Source organism: Caloenas nicobarica, chromosome 16, assembly GCF_036013445.1.
Source record: "Caloenas nicobarica isolate bCalNic1 chromosome 16, bCalNic1.hap1, whole genome shotgun sequence".
Taxonomy (NCBI): domain Eukaryota; kingdom Metazoa; phylum Chordata; class Aves; order Columbiformes; family Columbidae; genus Caloenas; species Caloenas nicobarica.
The window spans coordinates 10,216,829-10,242,811 of NC_088260.1; the positions used below are offsets into that span (position 1 = coordinate 10,216,829).

The 25,983-nt window shown below is 41.9% G+C and overlaps 2 protein-coding genes across 7 annotated transcripts in view; one reads left to right on the top strand and one right to left on the bottom strand.

The window, feature by feature from the left end:
• PISD (phosphatidylserine decarboxylase) overlaps positions 1–3,097 on the top strand; it is a 24,454-nt gene extending 21,357 nt beyond the window's left edge. For all 3 annotated transcript variants that reach the window (XM_065646253.1, XM_065646254.1, XM_065646252.1), the window contains one exon: positions 208–3,097. In XM_065646253.1, the coding sequence (XP_065502325.1) occupies positions 208–432 (225 nt within the window). In that variant the 3' untranslated portion in view covers positions 433–3,097. The remainder of the gene's footprint in view (positions 1–207) is intronic.
• The window catches only part of SFI1 (SFI1 centrin binding protein), a 27,718-nt gene continuing 4,357 nt past the window's right edge, over positions 2,623–25,983 (bottom strand). For 2 of the 4 annotated variants that reach the window (XM_065646248.1, XM_065646251.1), the window contains 27 exons: positions 24,135–24,242; positions 23,742–23,836; positions 22,034–22,151; positions 21,663–21,765; positions 20,369–20,525; positions 19,445–19,606; positions 18,926–18,996; positions 18,175–18,267; positions 17,687–17,784; positions 15,916–15,997; positions 14,844–15,022; positions 14,527–14,602; positions 13,652–13,747; positions 13,163–13,239; positions 12,413–12,515; positions 11,868–11,964; positions 11,219–11,379; positions 10,731–10,805; positions 10,369–10,443; positions 9,830–10,006; positions 8,854–8,987; positions 7,784–7,879; positions 6,391–6,646; positions 5,552–5,699; positions 4,646–4,769; positions 3,851–3,953; positions 2,623–3,296 (listed from right to left, as the gene is read on the bottom strand). In XM_065646248.1, coding sequence (XP_065502320.1) covers positions 3,189–3,296; positions 3,851–3,953; positions 4,646–4,769; positions 5,552–5,699; positions 6,391–6,646; positions 7,784–7,879; positions 8,854–8,987; positions 9,830–10,006; positions 10,369–10,443; positions 10,731–10,805; positions 11,219–11,379; positions 11,868–11,964; positions 12,413–12,515; positions 13,163–13,239; positions 13,652–13,747; positions 14,527–14,602; positions 14,844–15,022; positions 15,916–15,997; positions 17,687–17,784; positions 18,175–18,267; positions 18,926–18,996; positions 19,445–19,606; positions 20,369–20,525; positions 21,663–21,765; positions 22,034–22,151; positions 23,742–23,836; positions 24,135–24,242 — 3,172 coding nt within the window. In that variant the 3' untranslated portion in view covers positions 2,623–3,188. The remainder of the gene's footprint in view (positions 3,297–3,850; positions 3,954–4,645; positions 4,770–5,551; positions 5,700–6,390; positions 6,647–7,783; positions 7,880–8,853; positions 8,988–9,829; positions 10,007–10,368; positions 10,444–10,730; positions 10,806–11,218; positions 11,380–11,867; positions 11,965–12,412; positions 12,516–13,162; positions 13,240–13,651; positions 13,748–14,526; positions 14,603–14,843; positions 15,023–15,915; positions 15,998–17,686; positions 17,785–18,174; positions 18,268–18,925; positions 18,997–19,444; positions 19,607–20,368; positions 20,526–21,662; positions 21,766–22,033; positions 22,152–23,741; positions 23,837–24,134; positions 24,243–25,983) is intronic. The other 2 variants (XM_065646249.1, XM_065646250.1) reach the window with 2 other exon arrangements.

Genomic DNA, 25,983 nt, shown 5'->3' on the forward strand with positions numbered 1-25,983 from the left:
TGTTCCACACTGACTTAGTGTGTTCAAAGACTGATATAAAGGGAGTTGTCTCCAGTATAGCCTATTTTCCTTAATATTCCTGTTGCACTTTTGAATTCTAAGTATGTTCCTGCATTGAAAATGCCTGGATATCTGCAGTCTGCAGCTGTGCTAATGAATACAGAGTACTGAAATCCTCAAGTAACAGTTTCTTCCTTCTCTGTTCAGGACTTGCACACCAACAGTCCCTGTTACTCTAAAGGTTCCTACAATGACTTCAGCTTCATATCTAACAACAACAAGGAGGGGATCCCCATGAGGAAAGGAGAACATTTAGGGGAATTTAACTTAGGCTCTACGATCGTGCTAATCTTTGAAGCACCCAAGGACTTCAAATTCCACCTCAAAGCTGGACAGAAAATCCGCTTTGGAGAAGCACTGGGCTCTCTATAGAAACTCTCTCAGCAAGAAGGTTTTCTATACAAAGGGACTCTGATCACACCACCGAGTGGCTCACTTAACAAGTGTGTATCACTCAGCAGGACCTGGGTAAGGAAAGCAGATGATGTCATTGCTGTGTTAAACTTGAGAATATTTGGCCTACATTTACATGCTGCTGAATGCAGAAAGGGAATTGAATGACCATATATATACATATATATGTATCAGGGTACAGCTGCCTTTAAAGATGGTGACCATGGAGGTTTCTGTCCCACCCTGTGCCTGTAAGTCTTTCATGTTCTCCCCTCGATGTGCCACATGACAATTATGTTCTTAGAGACTGTAAGTCCCTTTTAAGCTTTCCTGGGCTGTGCGGGTGCAGTGGGGAAGGTGGAGGGAGAGATTTGCTGTGTTTAAAGGGACACTGACAGGCTGAGTCAGACCTTGAGTGAAGAATGTGTTCTCATATTTATTTTATTTTAAGATACTCTGCTGAAGTTTCTTGTATAAAGGCAACCTGTGAATGCATAGAGCGCCAGTTAAATTGGCTAGTACGGCTTCACAGGCCAAACTAAGCAAAATGTACAACGGAGAGAATCAGTACAATAAATTAATCTTCCAGGTTGTATACTGTTAGACAACTTTAACTCTTTTACCTGACATTGTCCCTTTTAAAATGGAGTTTGCACTGTATTTTAAACCTGAAAACTGTGTCTACATTCCATACCATGAAACTGATCATCTTGGGATTTCCTTTAAAAAAAAAATACAAAGTTATTTGTCCTATTCTATAGTTTTATTTTGTTATTCCAGGCCTTAAAGATTTTGTTTGTATGAGAGGCAGTTACTTCACTTCTTAGATTAAGGGTTGGAAGACATAGAGGATGTTTTTCTTGTGTGACACAATGAGATTGCAGCCAAAGCACGTTTTTACTTTCTGCTATCTATCTTCATTGTTGCTTTGTCACTAAATTCTTGAAGAATTAATTCCTCTATTTACAGAAGGGTTTCAGATACTTCAGGACCATTTTTTATTGCATGGAGTGAAATGCCCTAACACAGTGCATATAAAAATATTACAGATCTCTGAAGAAATCCCAGGTTGCCTCTCAGGTGCCAACCTGGCCATCCTGTAATGGACTAGCAACAATTTCATCTTATCCAAAATATAAAAAACCCTCACATCTGCTCCAACTTCTGCCCTCAAACTTAACACAAGGAATGTACTGAGAGCTGAAAGCTCTATGCTGAATCTTCATCCTACAGCAAAACTTCAAGAAGAGTTAAAAAATCTAACACCTTGAATGTGGCACTATATGGCACTGACAGAAACCGCTGCCAAAGTGAAGAGGAGGAATTGAGTTTTAAAGCAATGTATCAATTGTTTTTAGGGAATGAACTGCTTCAAGTCCAGGAACTCCAATATTTAGAACTGACTTTGCTGTCCAGAGCCTGTTGGGGTGGACATGCTTGTGAAACCTGCCTTTCTGCTCTCTGAAAGGTTTCTCATTACTTCCTTGCTTGAGCCTTGGGTGTGTTTTGTGCTGCTTCAAGGAGACTATACGCTTTGACCAGCTCTGATTTCCTAAAGAAAATCTTATTTTCTTTGTACGCACTGCAGAAAATAGAATATAATTTTGTTGTACAAATGTCCAGTTTGCCAAGTCCTGTATGCTTAGCTTGTCATCAGGAAGGACGGGATGATAATGGCCTGTAAGCCATGTAGCTCAGCCATGAGTCAGGTGCTAGCGGCTGTTCAGGTGACAAGCAGGAGAAAATTCATTTGGCTCCGAGAGTCAATGTTTCCTCACTTTACACAGTTTGAAAGCTTGAAGTGGCTCTCAGCCACCTGTCTTGTTAAACTTCTTGGCATTAGCAAGTTTAGTCCTGCAGCAGTATATTACCATACACAGGTTATAGAAATGTGCACTTCTTTAAACCAGTGAGAAAAACAACAAAGGCAAACATCAACCCCAAGAGGACAAAGCTATGACTGGCCTTTTGATTAAACTTCAACATCATGTTAACAGTAGAAAGCAAAATTGTTCTAGTGGATGAAAGACAACTGAATCTTTTCCCCCTTTTCCACTGGGGCCTATGGCATCCAGACATGGCCAAAGCAACTTTAAGCTTTAATTTCTTCCTCCTCAACATCATCCTCACAGTATCTGAAGGTTACTGTTGGCCTAGTAAAGGAGGATGGGTTACCTGATGTTCGCTTTATCAGAAATCTAAGAAGGATGAGAGGATTCAGCATGTTAGGGGCTGGTTTTGTGATGGTCTCAATACTGTGCAGAGCTCATTGATTAACCAACATGACTCATTATGCAGTGGTCAGCAACACACCCTGGAAGTGAGAGCAAAGTTCCTAGAGGGTACTGATAATGCTGTGAATTTCTCCTGCCTGGAGAATCCATTTAATTCTTCAACTGTATCAGTAGCATGGTATTTTTGTATGTCAAAGTGTATGACTTACTGACATTAACTCATTTAATGGCAAACATTTTGAAATAAAGAGTCTTATCAGTGTTGCTTATCTTTCTGAAATGTCAGGGTAACCTAAACTAGGTATTGCAAATGCAGCATGAGGTTATGTTTAGCTCCTGTTTGGTTTTTAATCAGCTGTATTAACAAAATAAGCAAAATATGTAATTTATAAAATAAAAATGCCATACATAGACTAAGAGAATGTATACATCTCTTCCATCCTCCCATGGTATGAAAGGGAAAAAAACCTACCCATGAGCTGGAAAATTGGTTCAGATGCATTATATATCCAGAGCAATCTGGATATCACGCAGACGGGCAAGCAGGCTCTGCACATGTTGTCTCTCTTTTAGCTGTGCTTTGGTGAGAGTGTTGATCCTCACCTGCAACTGAAAGCAAAGACAAAGTGCATAAGCTGCTTGTACAGCAAGACAGCATTTAGTTTTTCTGACAGAAGAAGAGCGAACAAGCTCTTTCAGCCTATATATTATCCCACATAGGAGCCATTAAGTGACAGGATTGTGTCACTCAGGGACGGCCAACAACTGGTGAGCTTTGGCGGTAACGGTGCGGTATGCACACATGTAGGAACCTGGGGACTGAGCAATGCCCATGCAGTTGGTCTAGTGTAGCTACACTGTCCTGAGAAATGACAGAAGAAAATTTGAGATTAAATCTACTAAAGCCTGCTATGTAGCTTGGAAATAGCCTTAGAAAGGTCTGTTGGAGCTGAAGTTAAATTTCTGAACAAATAGGAAGATGCATCTGCACAGCAGTCTGTTCTGCTCCACAGCCCACTTCTGATTACAAAAGTTTCACTTCTCTTGGCATTTTAATAACACTTTGCTGTACAATTCCTCACAACTACCATCAACCTTCAGGCTAAGTGCATAGAGCAGTGATAATCACTTAAGTAACTTCAATTTGTTTGCTATTTACGCACCTGATCCAATTCTTCCTGAACTCCTTGTACACTGTCTTCATCCTCTGCTTGCGTGCTCATTTCTAGCCACTTCTGTAGAATCTGTGCCTGCTGCTGACAGAACCTGATAAAATGGATTAGAAGGGCTCTTATCCCAATTAGGAGCTCAACAGTCTAAGCCAACTTAGACCTGCAATTGATACTTGCAATAAGACCCAATTTTTTGTCTCAAACCAGTGAACAATAAAGTCTTTAAAATAAGAAACAAAAAAATGCTGGAAAGCGGAGAAATCTCTCCAAAAGCTGTTGCCTCCATTCCCAGCTCCTGGTTCCTGACTTCTTCCTTTCCTGACAGTTGAATCCCCTCCAAGTCCCATTTTTGTAAATGTCGTCTTGTTCTAGTAGAGAAGTTGTCAAACCCCAGCCATGTAATTTTTTTTAATTGACAGTTAGAAAAGCAAAGTCTTCACTCCTCATGGTAAAAGAACTAACAGCTAAATTTCAGCTGCTTTGCCAAATTCATTTGTACTGCCTTCCACCCAGTGATATCTTTGTCATTCTTTCTCCAATTGCTGCCAAAGGTATCATTAAACCACTTGCTGACTACAAAAGAAGTTGCACATGTACTCTCCCCCACCTGGAGTAAACTCTTAAAAGGAGAAAAATCAACATCTGTAGAACTTCTCTGTTTCACTCACAGTTCTGCTGTGAACAGATTGGTTATTTTCAAAGTAAATACATTTTAAAAAAAGAAAAAAAGGCAGTACTGAGTTGACAGCATGAAGAAAGTTTGGCTAAAGGGGCTTTGCAACATACTTGAGTTCTTGCTTCCTGCTGAAGTAGTACTGCATCTGCTGTTGGATGTGTCGGAGTTCAACTTCCAGCCTTCTCTCTAATACCATTTCTTCTCTGGAACTGTGCTCCCTTTCCTCCCCTTCAGCTGAATGGAAGATACAAGTCACAAGCAATGGAAGTAGAGCAAACTGATGCTGTTTCTACTTACCAAGGAAAGTCAGGTTAGTAGACAGGAAACAGAACCCTCCCAAGTCCTCTTCACCCATCTTGTCACCCTGTGACATGTACCTATTCACCCAAAAGATCAGGCACAGTGAGAGGGCAGGAGTCCCAAAAGCATTAAAAGCTCCCAGTTTAAACATACAAAAAAGATAAGAAGTGCTCTAGTGAGTGGTTTAGTACTACAAATGTTATTTTAGTCTATTCATGATTTAGTGCTTTACATCTACTCTAGGAGTAAATAGTAAGTTTGCTCCCATGGAACGCAAACTTCCTGCCCTTACGTCATGAAAAACCATCCTGCGAGGTGCTCAGACTCCACGCATCCCCTTTACAACCATAGTGTGAGTATGGAGAAGACTGAGAGAACCTTACTGGGCGAATTCTTCCCTCCTGAAGCGAGTTCTGCTGAACCTTCAGCTGCCGTACACAAATGCCCCAGCACTTGAGCACATTCTTGCTAAAAGCAGCCAAGCCCTAGCAGTTCCCGTCCTGCAATCCCTACAACAGGGCTTGCTTTACCCCCTGACTCAGCAGAGTCCACAAAACTCTATTATCCTCCCCAAAAGGAATGACTGACATTCTGCACCTCCTGATGCAGGCGTACAAGAGCGCCTTGTCTCCCTTACGTTTTGTGGAGTTGACCTGTAGTTGTGCATGCTTTGGGGGAGGACGTGCAACAGCTACAGTTTAGATCTGAGGACCCACCTGCAGTTTGGTGACTCCATTTTCTCAACAAGTCTTCAGGTGACAGAAAATGTGGCTGCAAGTTTGGTTGCAATTTCTTCTCCACAGAGTCCTGTTGAGGGTATTGGGAATGGGCTCCTTTGTGACTGCTCACACGCTGACCTCCTCTCTACAAGGTCAGAATGATACTGGTTTTTTCCTCAAAGGGTTTTCTTGAGTAAGCCCAACAAGTAGGATGCACCCAACCTACTAAGCCCTACTCAGACATGCCTTGTAGTTGCAGAGCCCCTCTCAAAATACCACAGATGAAGCAGAGCTCGAGAAATGGGCTCTTATTTCTAGCATGGAGATATTTCAGCAAGATTAATGCCTCACATTTTGTGTGGAATAGAGGAGTTTAAAATGCAAGCACCTACTTGCCGGTTAAGTGAATTTCTATTTTTGAGACTCAGCCATAGCCACTGCTACTAAAATGAGTTACTCTTAAATCCCTGTAATCTTGTTTACAAACTGTAACTGCTCTGAACTCGTTGAAGGAGCAGCACTCTCCAGTCAATTGCTAGGAAAAACATCCTGCTAGGAAGGACGCAAGACCAGGAGAAAGGCATGAATTACAGTACACCACACACAAGGGTTGGTCAGCCTGTGAAATATCACTTCAGACTGGTGGTAAACAGTTCTTGGGCAGTCACAGCCAGTTAGTCTGGTCGGCTTTTAAGATGACAGCTAGAACATGAAATGAATGGCTCAATCACCAGACAGGCAGACTAGAGGAGCCACAGGAAAAACCTGCAATAAGCAGCATGCACGTTGACAGTAGCTCAGTGAGCACACTGATTTTTCCTCAGCAATACACTCACCATTTCCACTCCAGCTTCCATTTGGGGCATGAAGGATAAAGGAGACCGTAGCTCTGACCTCTGAACAGCACGGTGCACATCACGTGGTGGTACAGACAGGAGAGCAGCACGTATGAGAGATGGATAGGGATGGGTGGCATTTCCCGTTTGAGGTAGACATTTACAGGTGCTTTCTTCCCTTTGAGGCGCTGGCATTAAGTTCCCTGTCTGCACAGAACATTTGTTCACAGATGTTTGCTGAAAGGGCGTCTCTGATCTGTAAAGGAAGACAGAGGACATCTCTGTACATTGCAATCTCTTGGTCTTGGCCTTTGTAGTCAGGGAAAAAAAAAGGGCAAATGTTGTTACTTCCTCACATATAACTTTCCAGTTAGCTTCTTTACTATGTAGGGGAAACCCCAATTAAAAAATAGAAATAAACACCACAATGGTTTAAAAAAAGAAAAAAGAGGCAGCAAAGCAAGGTTTTCATTACTTGTACCTGCGCTACTCCAAATCCCCCACATTGATCCAGGCTGAATTCTCTTTAGAGCTAAGAATTCAACCCATTAACAAAATCCAGCCTTATTTTGGTCTGGGGACAAGAGAAAGAGTGGAGCAGAAGCAGCAGTCTCAGATAGGTTTTGACAGGAAACGGAAAGATATTTCCCTTCTCCAAAGCTAATTACAGAACAGTTTCACAAAAGTTCAGTCTAAACATCTGCTTAAAAGCAATTTCAGCTTCTATAGCAAGAGCAGTTTCAGCTCCCTCACTTTCAGGACTAAGAAGTGATATCATAACTAAAACAAGTACAGAACACTCAAGATAGTGAAACCACTGCTTAGTTGAACAATTTCTATGATTTGGGGCAAGTAAAAATGTAAAGTAGCTCCTTTTAGAGCAACAAGGTTGATTCAGCCAAGACAAAGAGAAATATTTAGTTCTGGCTCTGCATTATCAGAATAGTTAATGATTCCCCTGTAGATTAGTTAAATTCAGATACAAACCTGCTGTGGAGTAAATATAATCTGTGAGCCAAAAAACATCCTGCACAATTCAAACTTCAGAGTTTATGTGGCAAGGCTGACAGAAAAGGAAACTTATTAACTAAGCCTACTAATTTTGGAAATAGGTGATGTGCCTTATCTTTCCCTCAAAGTATCTCACTAACGAAACAAAGGCCTTGGTTGCTATTTAATTAACTTGAAAGTTCTGTTATTCTTGTCTGCTTCCTGTATGAAATCTAAAGTTTTAAGGTCACCATGGCCTTTTGATAGTATAGAGCAATGCACAGTCCCAAAATTACTGAATGTTCTGTATTATGAAGGTAAGGCGATTTGAGGGGATAAGCATAGCCTAAGGTGCACGGTAAGTCACCCTCTTTTTCTTTACTTTTAAATACAGATTTTCTACCTAGTAAGAGGAGATGCCAGCAGTTCCTTGCTTTCTAGAGATTCCAGAAGGAAGTCAGGCCTCCATGGTGGTAACCTTGCTTGTCGAATAGCATTTCTGAAAAGAACAAACAGAACCAATAATGCCCCAAGTTCATGATTATTTTAAATCGGCATAAGCTGGCATTGCAGCTAAAGAACCAGTCCTATTCCTCCATTCATCCCTGCTCTGCAACGTTCCCCTTGCATGCAATAATAATGTTTAAAGATTAAATTTTGACCTCTATTAATGTCACAACCTGGTTCACTATATGAATGATTGTGCCAACATGAGGAATGGTGAAAGGGACAGAACCAAACAAGGTAGAACTACTTCTTTTGGCAGCACGTCCTAGCTTAAAGAAATGTGAAACTCTAGTCTTATTTCCCTGTAAGGCTCCTGTCCTGGACTGAGAATCTCCATGGAAGATTCTTCCTTGCAATTGCCCCATGATCAGTAAGAATTTATTAAGGAATAGGTTCCCCCAGGGAAAGGGGCGAGGAGAAAATTCAGTTTCTACACAGCCAGGATTCTGGATGTTTATTATTTCATCAGACCCTATACATGACTCCAGTGAAAAAAAGAAGAGCTCCAGTGACAGCTCTAGGTCACTTGGGCAAGATAAGCTCTCATGGTGGTAAAAGTCACATCACATGCATCTTTCAAATGTTTTGGTCTGTAACTGTTACTATGACAAATGACCAACATTTCATGAATTCATAGTTGTATATTGAAAAATCCATAGTGGGAAAGTATATAGCTGGGCCAATTCTACCCATTCCTGACATGCAAGTATTAATATAAAGTCACAAATTCTTCTATTATTTGTGGGCTGATGTATGCATTGTGTAGCAGCTCTTGTATAACTCCGCAACACCAGCCACATGATGCAAGATCAGAGGAAGAGTTACAGAAACTGCATGGAACTAGCAGTCATCAGTGTGAAAACTTGGAAATACAAAAATGAGAGAGACACAGACAGATAGACTACATACATGCCAAACTACATATATGCCAGAGAAACACAGCAGGGACCAGAACTTTATACTCACAGATCACTGAGAATTGAGTCCCCATCAGCAAGGTGAAATGGTAGATGACTGCATTTTGAAAGCCATGGCCCTTCCTCTGCTGAATGTCCTCTTGTCTCAGGGCTAACATCAGGCATTTTACATGTCACTTGCTTCTTCAGAGGAGGCAGAAAAGAACAAGGTATATTTAATTTATTGGAGAGAGCTTTCTGTTTCCACAGTATGGCATAATGATACACGGACTGTTGAAGGTTGCAGGTTGCCTGCCAACACAGGGATAGTAGTAGAGAAGCAACACCACATCACCCAGGGAGAAGAACACTGCAGAAAGGAACTGAGATTTCTGATGACCTCACAGCTATATCAGCTCTCTAAGCTAAATCAGCAGGTCCACTGTGCTAACATTTGGGTAAAGAGAATTAACTGGGTACTTCTGCAGTAAGACAGGCTGCACATTAGCAAATGAAACAATTAGTGTCTTGAAAACCTGGGAAAGAGCTGGGAAAGCTGCCTGGGAGCAGGAAGAGAGCAATCGACACAAACATCCCTATCTTCCCCTCCACACACAGGTCTGGGCTGGTACCCAGAGGCAGAAGTGACACAAACCCAGATTTTAAGGTGTAAGTGGTGCTTAAAGTAAGACAGGATTAGACACAGTCTCTAATTCTTCATTCTAGCACAGAATTTAGAGATCAGACTCTAGCCACATGCAAAGGTTTCATCCAGCAATATGGCCTATGGCAGGAATTGGACAGTTTTGAAATAGTTTAATTAAGGAAGGATCCCGGTTAGCAACATAAATCTGAAGTGCTCTAGTCTCAACTGAATGAAAGGATAGGGTGCTTTGCTTTGAACCACAGGCAAAAGTGTATGTCAGCGCCAAAGAGGAGCTGAGACGTAGGGCTCCAAGATACATCCACCCACAATCACACACACACAGAGTAGGTCAGAGCAGACCAGTCCTGGATGTATCTGAGCAATCACTTGGCTCTTTCACCTGCAGCTGGCGCTGGGCTCGCAGCTGTTCCCCCAGCTGTTTCATGCCACCGGTGGATCTCCGGACCAGGGTTACATCTTCTCTCAGAGAAGCAGCGTGGTCGACTCCTGCGGCTTTTTCAGTGTGATCTTTCTTCTGCTGTTGTCCCTTGGCGAATTTAAGCCAAGCATCAAATACCTACAACATGAACAGCAGACAAAGACAGGTTCCGGGCCAGGGACTCCCCCTGCAGACAGGAACACTTTCCGTTCCACTGGATAGGAATAGGCACAGCTACAGCAACAGCAGGACACTACCGCAAGGACAAAGGGACAAGGATTTAAGTCAGCTGAGGCTGGATGGGGAAAAAACACGTGCAAATTTTTTAATCAGATAAGAGGATTTAGGGACAGTTTTCCAGCATCCTAAAATAACATCTAGCACCCCAAAGATGAAAGGAAACAGGTATTCAGTGTGCACTCTGCTGATTGCAATCAAATCTGCAATGATCTGCATATCTGCAAATTCACTTGTCCGCCCCAACCCCCGCACACCCTTACCTTCCTCTGCAATGATAGGGACCAGTGCCACAATGCTTGCACTGTCTTCCGCTGTTCCCATCGCTGCTGTAACAGCTATCAGGGAAAAAATTGCATAGCAACCAGGTTAGGAGTTTACTCGTCCCACCCCAGAAACGCCAGCCAGAGCATCAACCAAAGAGGAAGTGCTGGTGGAGCCACAGCACAATAACCTGCTCAGTTCACAAACTATCTGGCAAGGTGTCTCTTGTGCTAGTGGAACCAGAAATCCAGAAGATGTTTTAATAAGTTTCTGTGGTCCTCAGGTGTAAACGGAATATGAAGGAGAAGAAGGGATAAGGAGCAGCCAGGAGCTAGATACCTGCCAGGGGACAACTCCTTACCCGTGCCTTCCAGCAAGAGAAGGAAGCAGAGCAAAGTCTATGAGTCATTAGCTGCTCTCCTTGTCTCTGCAGTAGCTGTAAAGCAACAAAAACAGTGAGTCACTTGCAGACAAACCCCAGCTTCTCTGAGCCAATGATACTGCAGCGGGTACCAAACAGCCTTCATCACCTTCCCTTTGTTCCGTTGAAGCAATATCTAAGTGCCCTGTGGTGTAACCCCATTTGCAGATATCTACGAGCCCTGCAAGGATTTCATTAAATGATTCCATACGTGGCAAGCCCAGCTTATCTCTTGTGCAGTCTGTTAGTTCTATAAAAGCTTCTTCAGGCAAGACACAGGCATGTTCCTTCCCCCCCAGTGCACAAGGCTGTCCTACTCCTCCCCAGCCAAGACCACCATTCCTTTCACCGGGGACAGGGCCTGTTCCTCCACACCCACAGCTACCCACCCTGTGTCACTGGCTGGGGAGGCTGCTGATCCTTCTCACCATTTTCCCAAGGCACCGCTGATGATATTTCTTCCATTTCACCAGGTACTTCTGGAGCAGGTGCTGCTGGTGGTGCTGCACTGCCCTGTGCTGCTGAGCCTTCAGCACCAGAGACTCCCAAGTTAATTTCTTCCAGTGAAGAAACAGGGTCTGTAAATGCACTGTTAGGAGAAGATAAATTAACTAATGTACCAAAAAGAAAGTATTAATCTCAGACTAAGTGATGAGCTGCTCTTCCAAACTGTTTTAGCAATACTTAACACTGACAATACTCAACACTGACAGTACTCAGCACTAGAAAGGAGGATTGTGAAACATTTCAAGTAACGGACAGCGAGCCATGACCTGCAAGTCTTCCCTGCTGCCATCAACACTCTTTATAATCTTTAGGAGGTGATTTGCCCTCTTTGTACTTCAGAGTCCCCATGCCAAGAATGTGCCTGGTACCATGAAAATGCTTGCAGATTTTGAGGGCCCTTCTGTCATTTCCCATTCTATGGGGACATCCTTTGTAAGCTTAACAGACCATCCAGTCACTTCACCTGTACAGATGACACAAATGACTGACTGCCCTACTAAGCCATGTCTTTCTAAGGATCATACACAGATAGGAAACTCTCAAAAGATTTAGTTATCTCCAGAAGCTCACCTGTCTCCAAGTGTTTCCTGGCCTCCATCACAGCTGTCATCTTCTGCTGGTGGTAATACCGCTGTAGCGAGGCAGTGTATCTCCACTGCAGCAACACCTGAAGAGATAATGCAAACCAGAGAGAGGACACAGGCTGACACTGCAGCGTTCTTTGGAAGGGAAGCGATGCACTCCACACTCCCATCACCATGACCACTTCCCTCTCAGTTTTTACGTTAGGCTCAGCAAGAGAGTGCAAATTTCCTACAAATTAAATACAGCAGTATTTCAGAGGGCTCCCCAGGTATTTTTCAAGGCATTCGTCCTTTCTGTCCTTCTGTCTGCCCACCCACCCTCCCTTCCTCGTAGGAAATGGAGAGAAAGAAAGGAAGAGGAAAAACCATGAGCTCAGAGACAACAGTTTCAAAGATGCATGTAAAAAGATGACATTCCCATCTTAGTTGTGACTCTTAGGTAAAGTTTTTGGTCCTTTGAATTGCATTACCTGACCCCTCCCTGAACTCACATTGGTACTTAGACCTTGGTATCTGCTGTACAGACCCCACCTTTGACAAGATTGCTCTCCTGTAGTGCTCCTCTGCACAAGTAGTTGCTCTGGCTTCACATCTAAGAGCAAGGGTATTTTCTCTCCACATACACAGAACTTGTCTGAAGGCAAAATATACAAAAAAATTTAAAACAAACAAAAAACCACTAAGGATGATTCTCACTTGTTCCATTCGGTACCTTCCCACTCACAGGGGAACCAAAATCAGCTGCCTTTGTAAACTCAGTCTTACAAATCAACCTCTGCACCTTCAGAACTCTGCTGAAGAGAGAGTGGTACAAAAACAGAACACCCCCTTAAGTCTTGTATCTTTGGCTGAGTCAGTGAGGCTCTGTAAGTGACTCAAGTTGTATAACATAGAAACAAAGGAGGTAGTTGAAACTAGAGCAACTACATCCAACACAAAGTAATATTATCTTTAATTGCTCTCCTCACTATAAAGCAAAACAGCCTTTACATCTCCCCCAGGCTGCTTTAATTTCATGGCAGTCAGAATTCACGCACTGCAGGGAATGATACAGTTTGCTGTCTGGGGTCTCTCATGGGACTAAACACAGATTTAAAAAGTTAAAGCAAACCAGACAGCAATCCAGGACAAGGCTGACTTTTTAGCTAGATGACCTGCACAGAAATGGCAATGCACAGCAGGATCAGTTCCCAGCATTGAACACTCAAAAATTTACACTGATGGCAGTGAAAGAAAATGAGTAATTTGACTGCAGTGCAGTCACCTGTCTCTCAGGCTTACCGCAGCAGCAGCCTAGTGTGCCGTTGCTCCTTTTCAGCTACTTGGTATAGAATGCACTGTATGTTATGTTGGTAACTCTGCAAGAGAAGCAGTGAAAGGTAAAATTTCCCTCAAATGTCAACCTCTCTGAGGAAAGGAGACATCTGGAAAGTCTTAGTAGCAGCTTAGTAGAGTAGTAGCAGCAGTAGAGCGTAAGGAAAAAGAGAGGTTACAGCCACTGAAATCAAATGCTGTTTTTCAAGTTGAACAGTCATTACACACTAATTAATGCTATTATATGCCCTTCAAAGCCACAAGACTACATTGGTTCTTTTGCTCCAAAAGCACTGCCAGAGCTTATACAACCCCATCTACAACAGCCTCCGTTCTACCTTGCACACTTGGTGTGTAAGCGCCTGGAATGAAACAGTGTGGCAGCTCTCCCGTTCTCACTAAAACACTTCAGCACATACTGACAAGTCTCACAGCAAAGAGGGCATTCTCTCCTACCTTCCAAGCTGCCAAGGTCTTGCCCAGTAACGTTTGCTGGTAGTGCACATCTGCTTGCACCAGCTTCCTCCATTTCTCACGCTGATGATCCATGTACTATAAGGAGGGAGGAAAAAAGAAAAGGAAAAAAATATATATGTACACATGATGGAGGAGAAATAGGCAACAGCAGAGAGCAGAGCAAGAGACCATTTGCGGTCTCTGGGGAAACATCAATCTTTTATATTGCTATAATAGGTTCTCACTCAAACTGGTGCTGCACTCTGCTATTCCTCCAAAAGGCCCAGTTGAGGCTTTTTTTCCCCTCACCCTTTTTAGGAATCTTCTGATGCAGTTCACACAAGTTAACAGTTCCGGACCAACGGACTAGTGTCAACTCTAAAATTTCTCATAGATTCTCGAGACACGCTGCAAGGCACATTTGGTACATCATGTCATGGCAAGGAAAAGGCCCAGCATGAAAGTGAAATGTCATTTGATAGGACCTGCTGTGACCTGTACACAACTACAGACCATACACCATGGCCTTGCTGCAAACTTCTAACTGCAGTCAAGTTTGAGAAGGACACACACAATACTGCCTGGGGACGACTTCATCACACTAATTCTGGTTGCATTCCCAGATAAATCTCCTAAACTATAGTCCCATTCTCACTACACCTGGACAAGTGAATGAGAAGTCAAATATCTCTCTCTCCTCCCTACACAAATTCTGTTCGGCCCACATTGAACTGGTTTTATCCACCTGGAAAGGGAGGAGAGCTTAGGAATGACTAGTGTTTAAAATAAACAATTTAATTTCTAGCCATATGGGAACAAGCAATCAGAACATAACAAAAAGGATTCAAGCTCGTCTCCATCTGTTAATCTCTCACCTTCCTCCACTTGTTCCAAGACTGCTGCAGACACTTTGAATAATGAAATCTTGAAGCTTGCATCTCCTTGAGCTTCCTGTAAGAAAAATGTAATTATTTCTCCTACAATGCAATCCATGTTAATGAACTCCTCTAGCACAGGGAGGAATCCACACTTGCTATTTTCACTAAGTCATTTACTGAAAGACAAACCAGCAGATTCTAAAACACAAATAAGGAGTCAGAATCACTGTGAACTAAATGCTGCTTTGTCAAAAATAGGCCAGCACAGGGCCAATCCAAATAATTCTCAATTAAAAAAAAACACCCCTTCTTACTCTGTTTCTCTCTCATGAGCGTTTTTCTTCCACAGACAGAAAGCCTTTAGCAGCAGCAGGTTACTGTAGTGATCTCTTGCACGAACCAAGCTCTCTTGCTCCTCCAAACGAGCAGCTGTTCTTCTGCGCCACAAGCACCAGGAACAACGCAATAGTTGCCTTTCAAAATGAACTACAGCCTATAGTGGAAAGAATATGGCAATTAATTCATGACACAGGCCAGTTACAAACAACAGAAGACAACTCCTTAAAGGTGACATGCACAGAACTGTCCAATGTTCAGTTTCCCTTTTTCACATTGAACAGCAACGAACACATGTCAAAGCCCCTTTGCTGCGAGTTTATGTGAACATGTTCTACAGGTACCTACATGCATGTGGATGGAGAAACTGTTACCAGGAAATGGCAGGTCAGAGAGAGGAAAAATACAAGCTGATAAGTAGCATGTGAAAGACTCCCAAGAATCAATAAGCTCCAGAAACCAGTTGCAAGAACTGATAATCTCAGAACATCAGGACTCAGCCATATCTGCGCAAGGCCACCCGCACATGCTACCATTGAGATGTGTGACTTGCACCACATAAAAGGCAGCAGTGGTTGCTGTATATAAAGACTACAGGATTATATATGCATCTTAGGAAATGAAGTACCCCCTAAGGGATTTTCTGGCCACCCACCTAGAAGCAGCTAGTTTGTCAGTGCAACCCTGTACTTCTTAAATAGGCTGGGGTTGGCTCTTATTAATATTGTTTCAACCGGGTAACTATGAAACTGCAAGGGAAAGAGCACACGCATATTTACTGGGTGAAGGAATAAGTCAGTGAGCTGTGTGAATAGTTATCCTGTAATAATAGTTATCCTCTAACAGGAACAGCTTTTCATGAACAGCTTAACTTTAAAAAGTGATTAGTAAGTATTGGTTGTAACCTGTTTCCCCAACTTGATCGTCCCACTAGGGAAAAGGGAATTTACACCACCTGAGTCCATCTCATGCTCACTGATGTTCATAGACAGTGACTAAGAAATTCTCCCCTCTGTCCTAAGCAAGGCCAGGTACAAGAGTTACATTTACCCTCTTCTCTCCCATTCGGTATTCCTGCTGCTTGCACGCCTTCAGCAGCCACGTGTCAAACACCTGTTTCATCAACACCCTCCTGCAAGCAAAAAGGAGCGCAGGAGAGAGTTCCTTCAGAGAAGAGATTGATTTTATGAACATCAAAAGACCAATCCATCTAGACTTTAGTTACTTGATTATTTCAAATCATGCAAGCCTTCTTTGGAAATCAAGCAGCTGTACATCCTCATTATTCTCTGGGTTAAAAACCAGACAATTTGTCCCCTGAAATCTTACCCAGAATACATGAGACAAGATTTATGAATTTTCTGAAGTTAATGGAACTCCCTGATTTCATTCAGATCATTCAAAAGATTGTTCTGACTTCTGACCAATTGATTTTATTTATAAACACAGACAAAGAAAAAATTATATAATAACCTTTTATTTCTTCTCCACTGTAAATATAGTCCACTTCCTCCTTACTTGGAAATATTTTGAAAATCCTACTCTTTGATTTTAAAAAATCCAAACCACAACACAAACCAAACGAACATTGTAATAGGACTTGAAAAAAGTTATAACAACAAATAACAGAGAGGCATCGTCTGATCTCACCACTGAAGGGATTCTACCAAAGCTGCCTCTTATGAACAATGTCAGGTTAGTTGCCCTCATCAAAGCTTCTTCCTCTTTAGATGAAGATAATATGTACTTGCTAGTCTGCCTCCTCCCCAGGGATGCACAAGAGTCATTCTCAAATAGCATCCCAAAGATGCAACTAATATCTGTTTGTGATCGAGCACCATCAATCTCTCTTGCAGAACTAGCATATGGTAGAAGTGTTCTAGTCCAGAAGTCTGAGCTAAAGCCTGGGGGAAATGGCACCCAGTTCAAATTACATCAGTTATTTCCATAGCTCAGTCATGTGGGTGTAGTAATTAGACTGTCAGCAAGTCCCAGCTGTTCGTTAGTCTAAAAAGGCCTAAAAGATACTCTGGATTCTCACCAGGTAATTTTTGGTAGGTAGCTGTTACAGCTCATTACAAGTTTATAGGTTGGCAAACAACAGGAGTTAAGTAAGTGTTCCTGGAGGGTACTGGGAGTTGCCGGCAAGAGTCTTTGATCTGTGGACAGGTACAGACCTCAACTGATGGCTCTTCTGGGGCATCTCCTGGGTGTTACCACCAGACACAGCGGTCAGGGCACTGACTTGTGAGACAGCGTGTATGTGCATCAGAGACCAATGAAAAGCTGGGTTCTGGCAAGCTGCCATTAAAGTTTTATTTAGGTCTGGCTGGAAATCCACCTCAGGCCTCCGAACAAGGAGCACGCTTCTTACAATTTGTTGTGTTCAGCAAACTTTCTGACTTATTCCTAGGACTAAATAAATGTAGCTTCTACAAAAAAGCCTTACCTTCACTCTGGCAGTACCTCTAGCAACAGAGGTAGGACACATGAGCCATCAACTCCCCCCGCTCCTCCCCAAAGTAAAGCAGCAGCAAGTGGTTTGAGCTTTGTCCATGCTCATGCTGCAATCTACTGCTCTTACCAGTAAAACATCCAGCTATTAAATCTAAACAAGTCTCAGAGTTAGGCTTAATCAATCTCCCTTTCACATTTCACACAGAAACAGGAGATGTAAATTGACCACTTTTCACAGAAAGCACTAACAGCAATTTGCATCAAGATGGTCATGCTCCCATAGGTATTACCAGGTTTTAAATGAGAACCAAAGGCCCACAAATCCCCCATTTGTACAAATTTATAGTAATATTTCTCTGTGTACCTGTAACGGGCATGAGCCACTGATGTTAAGGCCTGCTGCTGCTCTTCCTCCTTCTCTTCCAAACGTGACTTCCAACGGTTCCAGAACTTCTGCAGCACCTGAAACAAAACAAAGATGTGAAAAAACACGGATATCGAGAGAAGAATGCAAAGAAATAAATTATTAGATGTCCTGCTAAAATTGCATACAGGAGACAACCGTTGCAGCGTGCTGCGGTGCTTTATATGCCAAACTTGCTTTATAACCTGCTATGATTTTTTCTGGTAAAAATCACCATAAACATATGAAAACAGAAAATGAAAATAACGTATCTAAGACTGACAGTTGACTTGCATGGGAGATTTTCTGTGGCTAGTACTATTTAGGAACAGTGTCACGAATTTAATAAAAAAATATTTTGTAGGTGAAAGTGGAAACCAATAGGACAGCTCAAGACAAACTAACAAAAGAACTAAAAAACCAGAAAAACAAAAACCAGTGAAACTCACTGTAACTTGATGCTGACGGTATGACAGATTTTTTCTCATCTGCTGAAGATGAGCATTCATGACATTTTGCCAAAGACCCTTAAACCCAAGTTTCTGTAACAACAAGAAGCATATACAACTTTCAGGTAACCCAAATCAGAAAGCACTGATAAGTTTAGAACCGGCTGCTCCTCACAGACAGTATTATGACAGCATCCTGCCCTAAAATGCTCTTAGAGTCACTGGATTTAAAACAACCAAACAAAACCCAACCACCATCGCCCAACTGCCTGCATATGCAATCAGCTGTCTTTGAACTCATGTGAAAAGAAGCATGTATGCATTACTACAGAGGGAAAAAAATAACTCCTGTAGCAAAACAGGGTAAGCAAATAGCAACATTTGAAATAGAGGTGAGAATAAAAAAAATAAATTAGGGAAAAATCAAGGGAAAAATGCAGTCTCATAGTGAAATGGTCAGGGACCATGGTAGCCTAATGCCATCAAGATCAACTACTTCACCAGTTTCCCAATTGGAAGAATAACTATTCTGGAGAGCAGCACATTTTCCCCATTTGGATTCAACCAGAAGATTCCAGAATAGTTGGAATTTAGAAGCCTGATGCCCACAAAGGCAATCACCACGGCAGAAAATGGCGCATCCCCCACTTCACACCCACCCACCACTGTTAGCATGAAAGGCTTGCTGCCAGTCAAACTGCTCGAATTCTCTCCGCAGTCTCTTCCACCTGACACACAACAGTGCTCTTACCAACAGATGATGCTTGTAGTGTTTTTCAGCCAGCTCACCCTGGCGAGTCTCTTCCACATGCAGTACCACATCTGTCATTGAGTTAAAGTATCTGTTACACAGAGACATCCACCCTGACATATACACAACCTTCTCCCACAGAGGGGCACTAGATCTCCATCTAAACCTGCTTCAATACTTGAATTTCCTGCACTGTTAGCTGTGCAAGTTTTGACTACAGCCAAGTTTTTAGATTTTGTTGGCTTACTACAATACATTTTTTTATTTACTGTTAAGTAAGGAATTTTTGATTCACTGTTAAGTAAATCATCTCTTGCAGGCTCTTAGCTGTCAATAGGCTAACATATTGTAACTGCAACAGTTGTATTGTTAGTATGGCCTTACATACATCTTTCTAATGATAACATGTTTGTTGTCACCCACACTACTGCACAACATTCCTGTTTATTAAATGAGATCTTTTCCCTGCAGGAATGCTTTTAACCTGCCCCTGCCAGGGACTAAACACAGACTGGATACAGTGCTTCCAGTGTGCAAAGGCTCTCCGTAAGGCAACCCTTCCTGCTAGTTTTTCAACATCCTTTTGGTGAGCGTGCAGTCTTCTCCGGCACTCCCATGACAGCCGCCACTCAGAGAAACACTGCCAGACTATCCTGCTTCGGTGATGCTCCCAGGCCAGCTCTAGAAAACAAACACACAAATTACTCGGGACTTGTTCTATCCTGCACTCATTTATATCAGATGAAGCCATGACATTTAAGCCACTTGTTGCAAAGTAACAGAAGCTAGCACTGAAAAATGGTGGTAAGAATTCACAGTAACACTCAGCTGCAGACTATTTTCTTCCTATTGATCACGAAGGCAGTTTTAGAGCAGCAACACACTGTACAGACTAAAGAAGGGGAAGTTACAACACTGCGACACTTGTTCAACATACACAAGCTTGCTCACATTTCAGCATCCTCTTATTACTAGTTCCCAGATATCCAAGCTGGATTCTTTTCCACAACCACCGATCAACAGGTAATTCACACAAATGTCTGAACTCATTCCTGTGACTTCGAGGGAACAAACAAAAGAACTGGTGTAATCATCTTTACCATCCTGCGTAAGATGTGATTTTCTGATTACCAAGAAAATCCATACACAGATTGGCTGATAATAGTTCTGAATACATCCTTCTCATAGATATCTCAGAAAATAATACGCAATGTACAAGTTTTCGTCAAGAGAACTGTAAAGCATTTTCTTTTAAGTCACATGGAAAGCAGGTGATCTTCCTGACAGTCCAGTATATAGCCTTAGCTAAGCGGGCCTGTGACAGCGTCCAGTCCAAGTTGCACCTCACCATCTGCTGAGCAAGCAGAGCACTGCAGCACCTCCTAGAATAGAAAACACTGTGCCCTACACAGAGGGGCTGAGCCCTGTTCTGGCCTAACTCACCATTCTGATGCTCCTTTGCTCTGCGGAGGTTTAAGTGTCTCAGCCACGCATCCACACACCTCTTCAGTACCCAGTGCTGATGGTGAGTTACTGCTCTAGTCTCCTTCTGCTTGTCGTTCTGTCTGTGTAAATACAGCTCTCGCCACTGCAACCAAGCCTGACAGAACAATTGAACGAGGACAGTAAGCGGAAAAAGAATAGACAAGATTAGGGAAGCAGAACAAAGAGGAGGAACATACAGGCAATAGGAAATTCCATGTAAGATCTAAATGTGAAAGGCATGAGCAATGAGGCTCCCTCCCCACAAGGCGGGGGTGGAAATAAAAAGCAAACAAATGCCAAAGGAACATCAGAATAAAAAAAGGTCAAAGACAAAGAATGCCGATATCAAACTTCCTTTTTTTTTTTTTCATTAAAAGGCCAAAATAATAATTTCTGGGCAACAGGCTTTCTTCCGGAGTATTTGAATATAAAAGAGAATCGCATCTTGAGATATAAGATTTCCCAAGTCACAAGTTTATCTCCTTAGTAAAATCTGGTCTCAAACAGGCAGTGTTGCCATTTTACAGCAAAGGCCAAATTAAATACCATCACCTGTTGCTAAATAAATGGACAAAAAGCCACAGTTCCAGTGAAAGAAAGAAAACCACACTGCTTTCACTTCAGCTAAGATGAACAATTTACTGCAGGAGCTGACAACCTCTCAAAAATATGAAATGCTGGGTTGTATTTTCTTACCCCAAAATGGAGTTAAATGTGCTCACAGAAATTCATCAGGACATAAGAAATGCTGTCTTGCAAAGAGGCAAGGTGCTGTCAGACAGCTGACTGGTGCTATCTTGCCTCCTAACGGGACAGTGGATTAGATCTCGGTGGAGTTCGGCTTTCTAGAGAGCTGGATGTAACTGCCCTTTGTGCCCTGCTCCAAATGCCACAGCTGCAAACTCACCCACCTGTTTTCTTTTAGCTTTTATTAATCAGTAGCTAGTTCTCTGGTGGAGTGAACTCTGATACTTTCACTATCATCAAACATTGTATAAGACAGTAATAATTCCTTTGGCCAGTCTGCTTCCTAGGAGATATGACATGGATCCAGTTTGCTTTGCCTAAATTTCTTGTAAATAAATTTTTCTTTCAAAACAAAAATTGTTTTGACCCTCATCCATCCTAAGTACTGTAACTGGCAAAGCAAATGAGTGCAAGGCCTATTTTTCATTAATCTGCAGCGTATTAGTCACACCTGCGTGCAACTTAAACATTAGAAATGGTATTAGCTGGAGCTCCTGAGACTTACTCGAAATTGCAGGCTCTGGGCCCAGTGCTGTAGAGCCAAAACATTCATTTTACGCCCAGTGCAGTTCTGGTAGTGCCGTTTTCTCCACACTGCCCATGATATGCTGCCAAAACAATGTTACAGACATGGTCAAACACAGGTTTCATAGTTTAGTGCAATAAATCACCTTCCTCTCACTAGAAAAAGATACAAATAGCAATCTTTGACATAAAGTCTATGGGCTACCAGAAGAATTCAGACACACACACACTCACTAAACCAAACAAACCCAAACACGGAACAAAGTCATTTCAGGAAAAGATAACAAAACACAGGTAAAACCCATGGCCTTATGGTCAGTGTCTCTCTGCCTGTTTCCATTCTGCTCTTACCGCAAACAGCTTCTTTCTCTGACTGCCAGTGCCACAGATTGCATCCCACGTTTTGTCCTTTGAATGTCAACATAAGCCAGCCAGCACTGCCAGGTCCTGCGCAATGTTTGCTTCTTCGCTGTGCACAACAAAAAAAATTACAGCATCTTAAGTTCATGCAAGAATCTGGCATTTTTCAACCACTCTGCAACACCACTTGTCCCTGACCTCCAGTCCCCTCAACCCGCAGTGACACCTCGTGGGAAACCCTGAAACAACAGCCACCAGAGTCACAGCCAGACCGGTCGCCCGGGCTGAGGGTGTCACGGTGACAAGAACCGCTGAAACGCTGACAGCAACATGCCACTTGTTCAGAGCAGCGTGAATTATCAGACAATGGCGTTGCTTTGTCTTCAGCGCTTACGAGGTATGTAACTGCATAACAATATTCAGCATAACAACCTTATCAGGCAAGAATTACAGGATTTTTTTTTTGGTTCGTTTTTTAAAAAAAAAAGAAAAGTTCATCAGGTTCATCAGTAGCTTTTCAAGAGTTATTCTCTATTACAAGCAGAGAAATCAACCAGAAATAAGTCAAGTTTATTTAGCAGGCTGGTCACACAGCTAAAAACAGAAGAGGTGTCACAAATTCCAGTTTACCACTATATGCAGAGCACTGCACTTTCTCCTCACAATAGTCTGGCTTGTCAGAACTCACACTACTGAAGCAAAGTTATTAGAAAAAACATCATTGATTTTATGCCACTTCACACACTAAAACAAAAAACAAACCCACACTTTTTTTTTTTTTTAAGATTTCCTTGTGATCTGCTGAATCGAGTATTAACCTACCTTAAAATAGGTCAGTTTTCTCTCTTTTTAACTTACATACAGATGCTTCCCTAAGTACTCTGGCCTCCCTCAATAAGAAAGGAAATCTAGATAGCCTATCAGTCTGTTTCCAACAGTGATGGGCTATATAATATTCTGAGGCTACAGTCATATGCAAAGAGACCAATTAACTTATTTTATAAATCAGGACAAAACAAAACCAAAGTATCATCTTCAAAAGCGGGTCATCCCCCCTCTTCAGGGAAACAGATATTCCTGAAACCAAAGGAAGTTGCAACCTATATAGGCAACTTCATCAGCAGCACAAATTCATTGCAAAACAAAGAATCTACACAATAAGACAAGGGGCACTTCAAAAGCTTGGGCTTCTTTTCAATTGCAAGACACAAGCTGGAGGGAATAGTGAATACAGATAAAATATGTGCAGTTAATACCACAGGGAATTACTATCTAATTTCTGTAGTCACAGCTGATAGAGAATTCCAATAACACATTCTATCAAAAATCATCTATTTGAACACATATTTTCATAAAGTAAAAAACAAAGAAAAATACCACAAACAAGAAACACCTCCCCCAAAAACAACCAACCCAGTCCCCAAATAACAAACGTAATCCAGAGCAGATGGAGAGGCCTTTAAGCTTATTCACTGGCATCCCTCAATAACTATATAGCTACACCGCAGTGCATCAAACAGACCCCGTGCCAGCTTCAGACAGGCAACCATCTGTACCTAAGAGCTTTGCACTTCCACAGGGTGAGAGAGGTCAGTATGCAAACATGTACAAGGGACAGAGGTTCTGTGTAAATACTTCCCTTGGAAACTCCCATCTCAATATGTCCCCAAATAAAGGTATTCACCACCACTTCACTTACCATGAGCCTCTGCAACATAATATTTGTTCCTCTTTCCCTGCTGCTGGCACACATAGGCTCTCCAAGCCTTGAATATCAAACTATGGAGTAAATGCCTGAAAATGAAAAAAGCACCATTCAGTGAAAAAGCTACCAATGCCTGGAAGTAGGATTCTTTCCGGTTCAGTTGCACTCTAAAAATATGTTGGATAGGAAGATTTGAGTTCGTCCTAAGACAACAGCAACGACAACAAAAAGAGATGAAGAAAAATATGAAAATAAGCAATGAAGACATTACTCTTGGGCTAGAGGTACTGTTGATGTAGCTTACTGGTATTAATAACTCCTTCAGAACCTAAGGAAAATGTCTCATAGTGCTACCTACACACAACAACAGGAAGTCATTTCACGAACCTGTGATGGCTGGCTGCTCTGAGGGTGAGCTTCCTTTCTCTGCAAACACTCCACCACTCCTTCCACTCTTCAAAAGTTTTTTGAATAATCTTCTGGTCATAAAAGCATCTAAACAGTTGAAAGATTTGGACATGGGAAACTTAAAACAGGGTTCCAGGTTGACCACAAATCTGTTTTAATGAAGATTATGCTACCTCTTTTCCAGTCTCATCTGGTTAGCCTAACAACATCTAATTGCATTTAAAAAACACTGCTCTACTGTGACACTTTATTCCAAGACTCTGTGAAAAATGACAAGAAGCAATCAGCTTACTGACTGTAAATACTTCACAAAAAGTCAAGGAAGGAAAGACAGATGTTGTTAACTGACTCGCCAAATAGCAGAGTGCCAGTTGACTTTAGACCTACAAACAACTCACACCTTTTATCCTCAGTTCTGTGTTTTAATCAAACCACCAGCACAATTGATGAATCATGATACCTGTATTTTCCTTACTAATTTTGCTATTTTGACACAAAATATTTTTTATTTATAGAAATAAATACAAAAGCTATTTCAGATTTTATAACGCTTTGATATTTCCATTGTGTTCTTAGAAACAGTATGCTGATCTTGAGTCATCCCAAATACAAAATCTTCCCAAAGAACCCTTAAATGGGCTAAGAGCTCCTCCAGCAAGCCGCTCATCATCTATGCTAAAAACAAAGATGTTCATCGGCTCATGTACGTTCCCCTTCCAATGGATGCTACGCCATGCACAAAATGGGTTCACAAGTCACGTATGACCTTCAAATTAGTTAACCTCAGCAGAACAATCTCTGGTGTTATACCCAGATTTAATTAACACACATCCGGCCACGTAAGAAGTGATGCTACCTTTCAACTCAATTGTGAACAACTGAAAATTCAAATATAGGAGGGTCTGCATGAAGGAATTATGATTTTTATTACCTAAAAGTAATTATCATAATCTACTATTTCAAGCAATTCATCTTTTTATTTTAAAATATTCTCTCAAACATTTTTCCACGTGATCAAGGTGACCCGGGCAGTTGCCTAAGAACTGGAAAGTCTCATCAACTGGAGTACGAATACTTACAAAGAGATGAGAAATGTTTTGAATTCGTGACAAAGAGAAGGAAAAGAGATGTACCCATGAAAACAGACGAGCAAACAAGCAAAAAGCACACAAACCCAGACTCCCAACCTTTGATCACAACTATCCCACCAGTTTAATGAAATTGGCCGTCTCTATAATAACAACAGGACTAAGCCCAGAATACCTAGAGGTCCCTTAGTGAAATACACATGAATCTTCTCACAAGTTGTGGTTTGTAGCTACCTACCCCAAGCCAAGCTGCTAAGTCATTCCAAGCACTCAAGCAGAAAAGAAAAGGAAAAAAAAAAAGTTTACACACAGCCAAAGTAGTACAAGTTCAGAATATGGGATGGCAAGGACAGTAAGGTTCACAGGACAACTTTCCTTTGCCAGCTAACGCAGATACAGTCAGAATATACTTGATGCGGGGTCTCATCTTACTCTGACTGTAACAAATGCAGAACTGCTTCAGTTCCCAAGGGCATGGTAAAACAAGAACGAACATGCAAATTAAAGCACAAGAAAAGAGGATCATAGTATTGGTTTTAAGTAGCAGACAGAACACTAACAACAGAAATGAATTATCTGCCACAGGTATTTCCAAGTCAGACAGATACAAAGCATACACAGATATACATTAAAAACAAGAGTGCAAAAAGTAAAATGAACAGAATTTCAAGATCTCCAGTTATAATTTTGCAAAATTGTTAAATTTAAAGCAGGTATCACAATCATACCCTCCATCATTT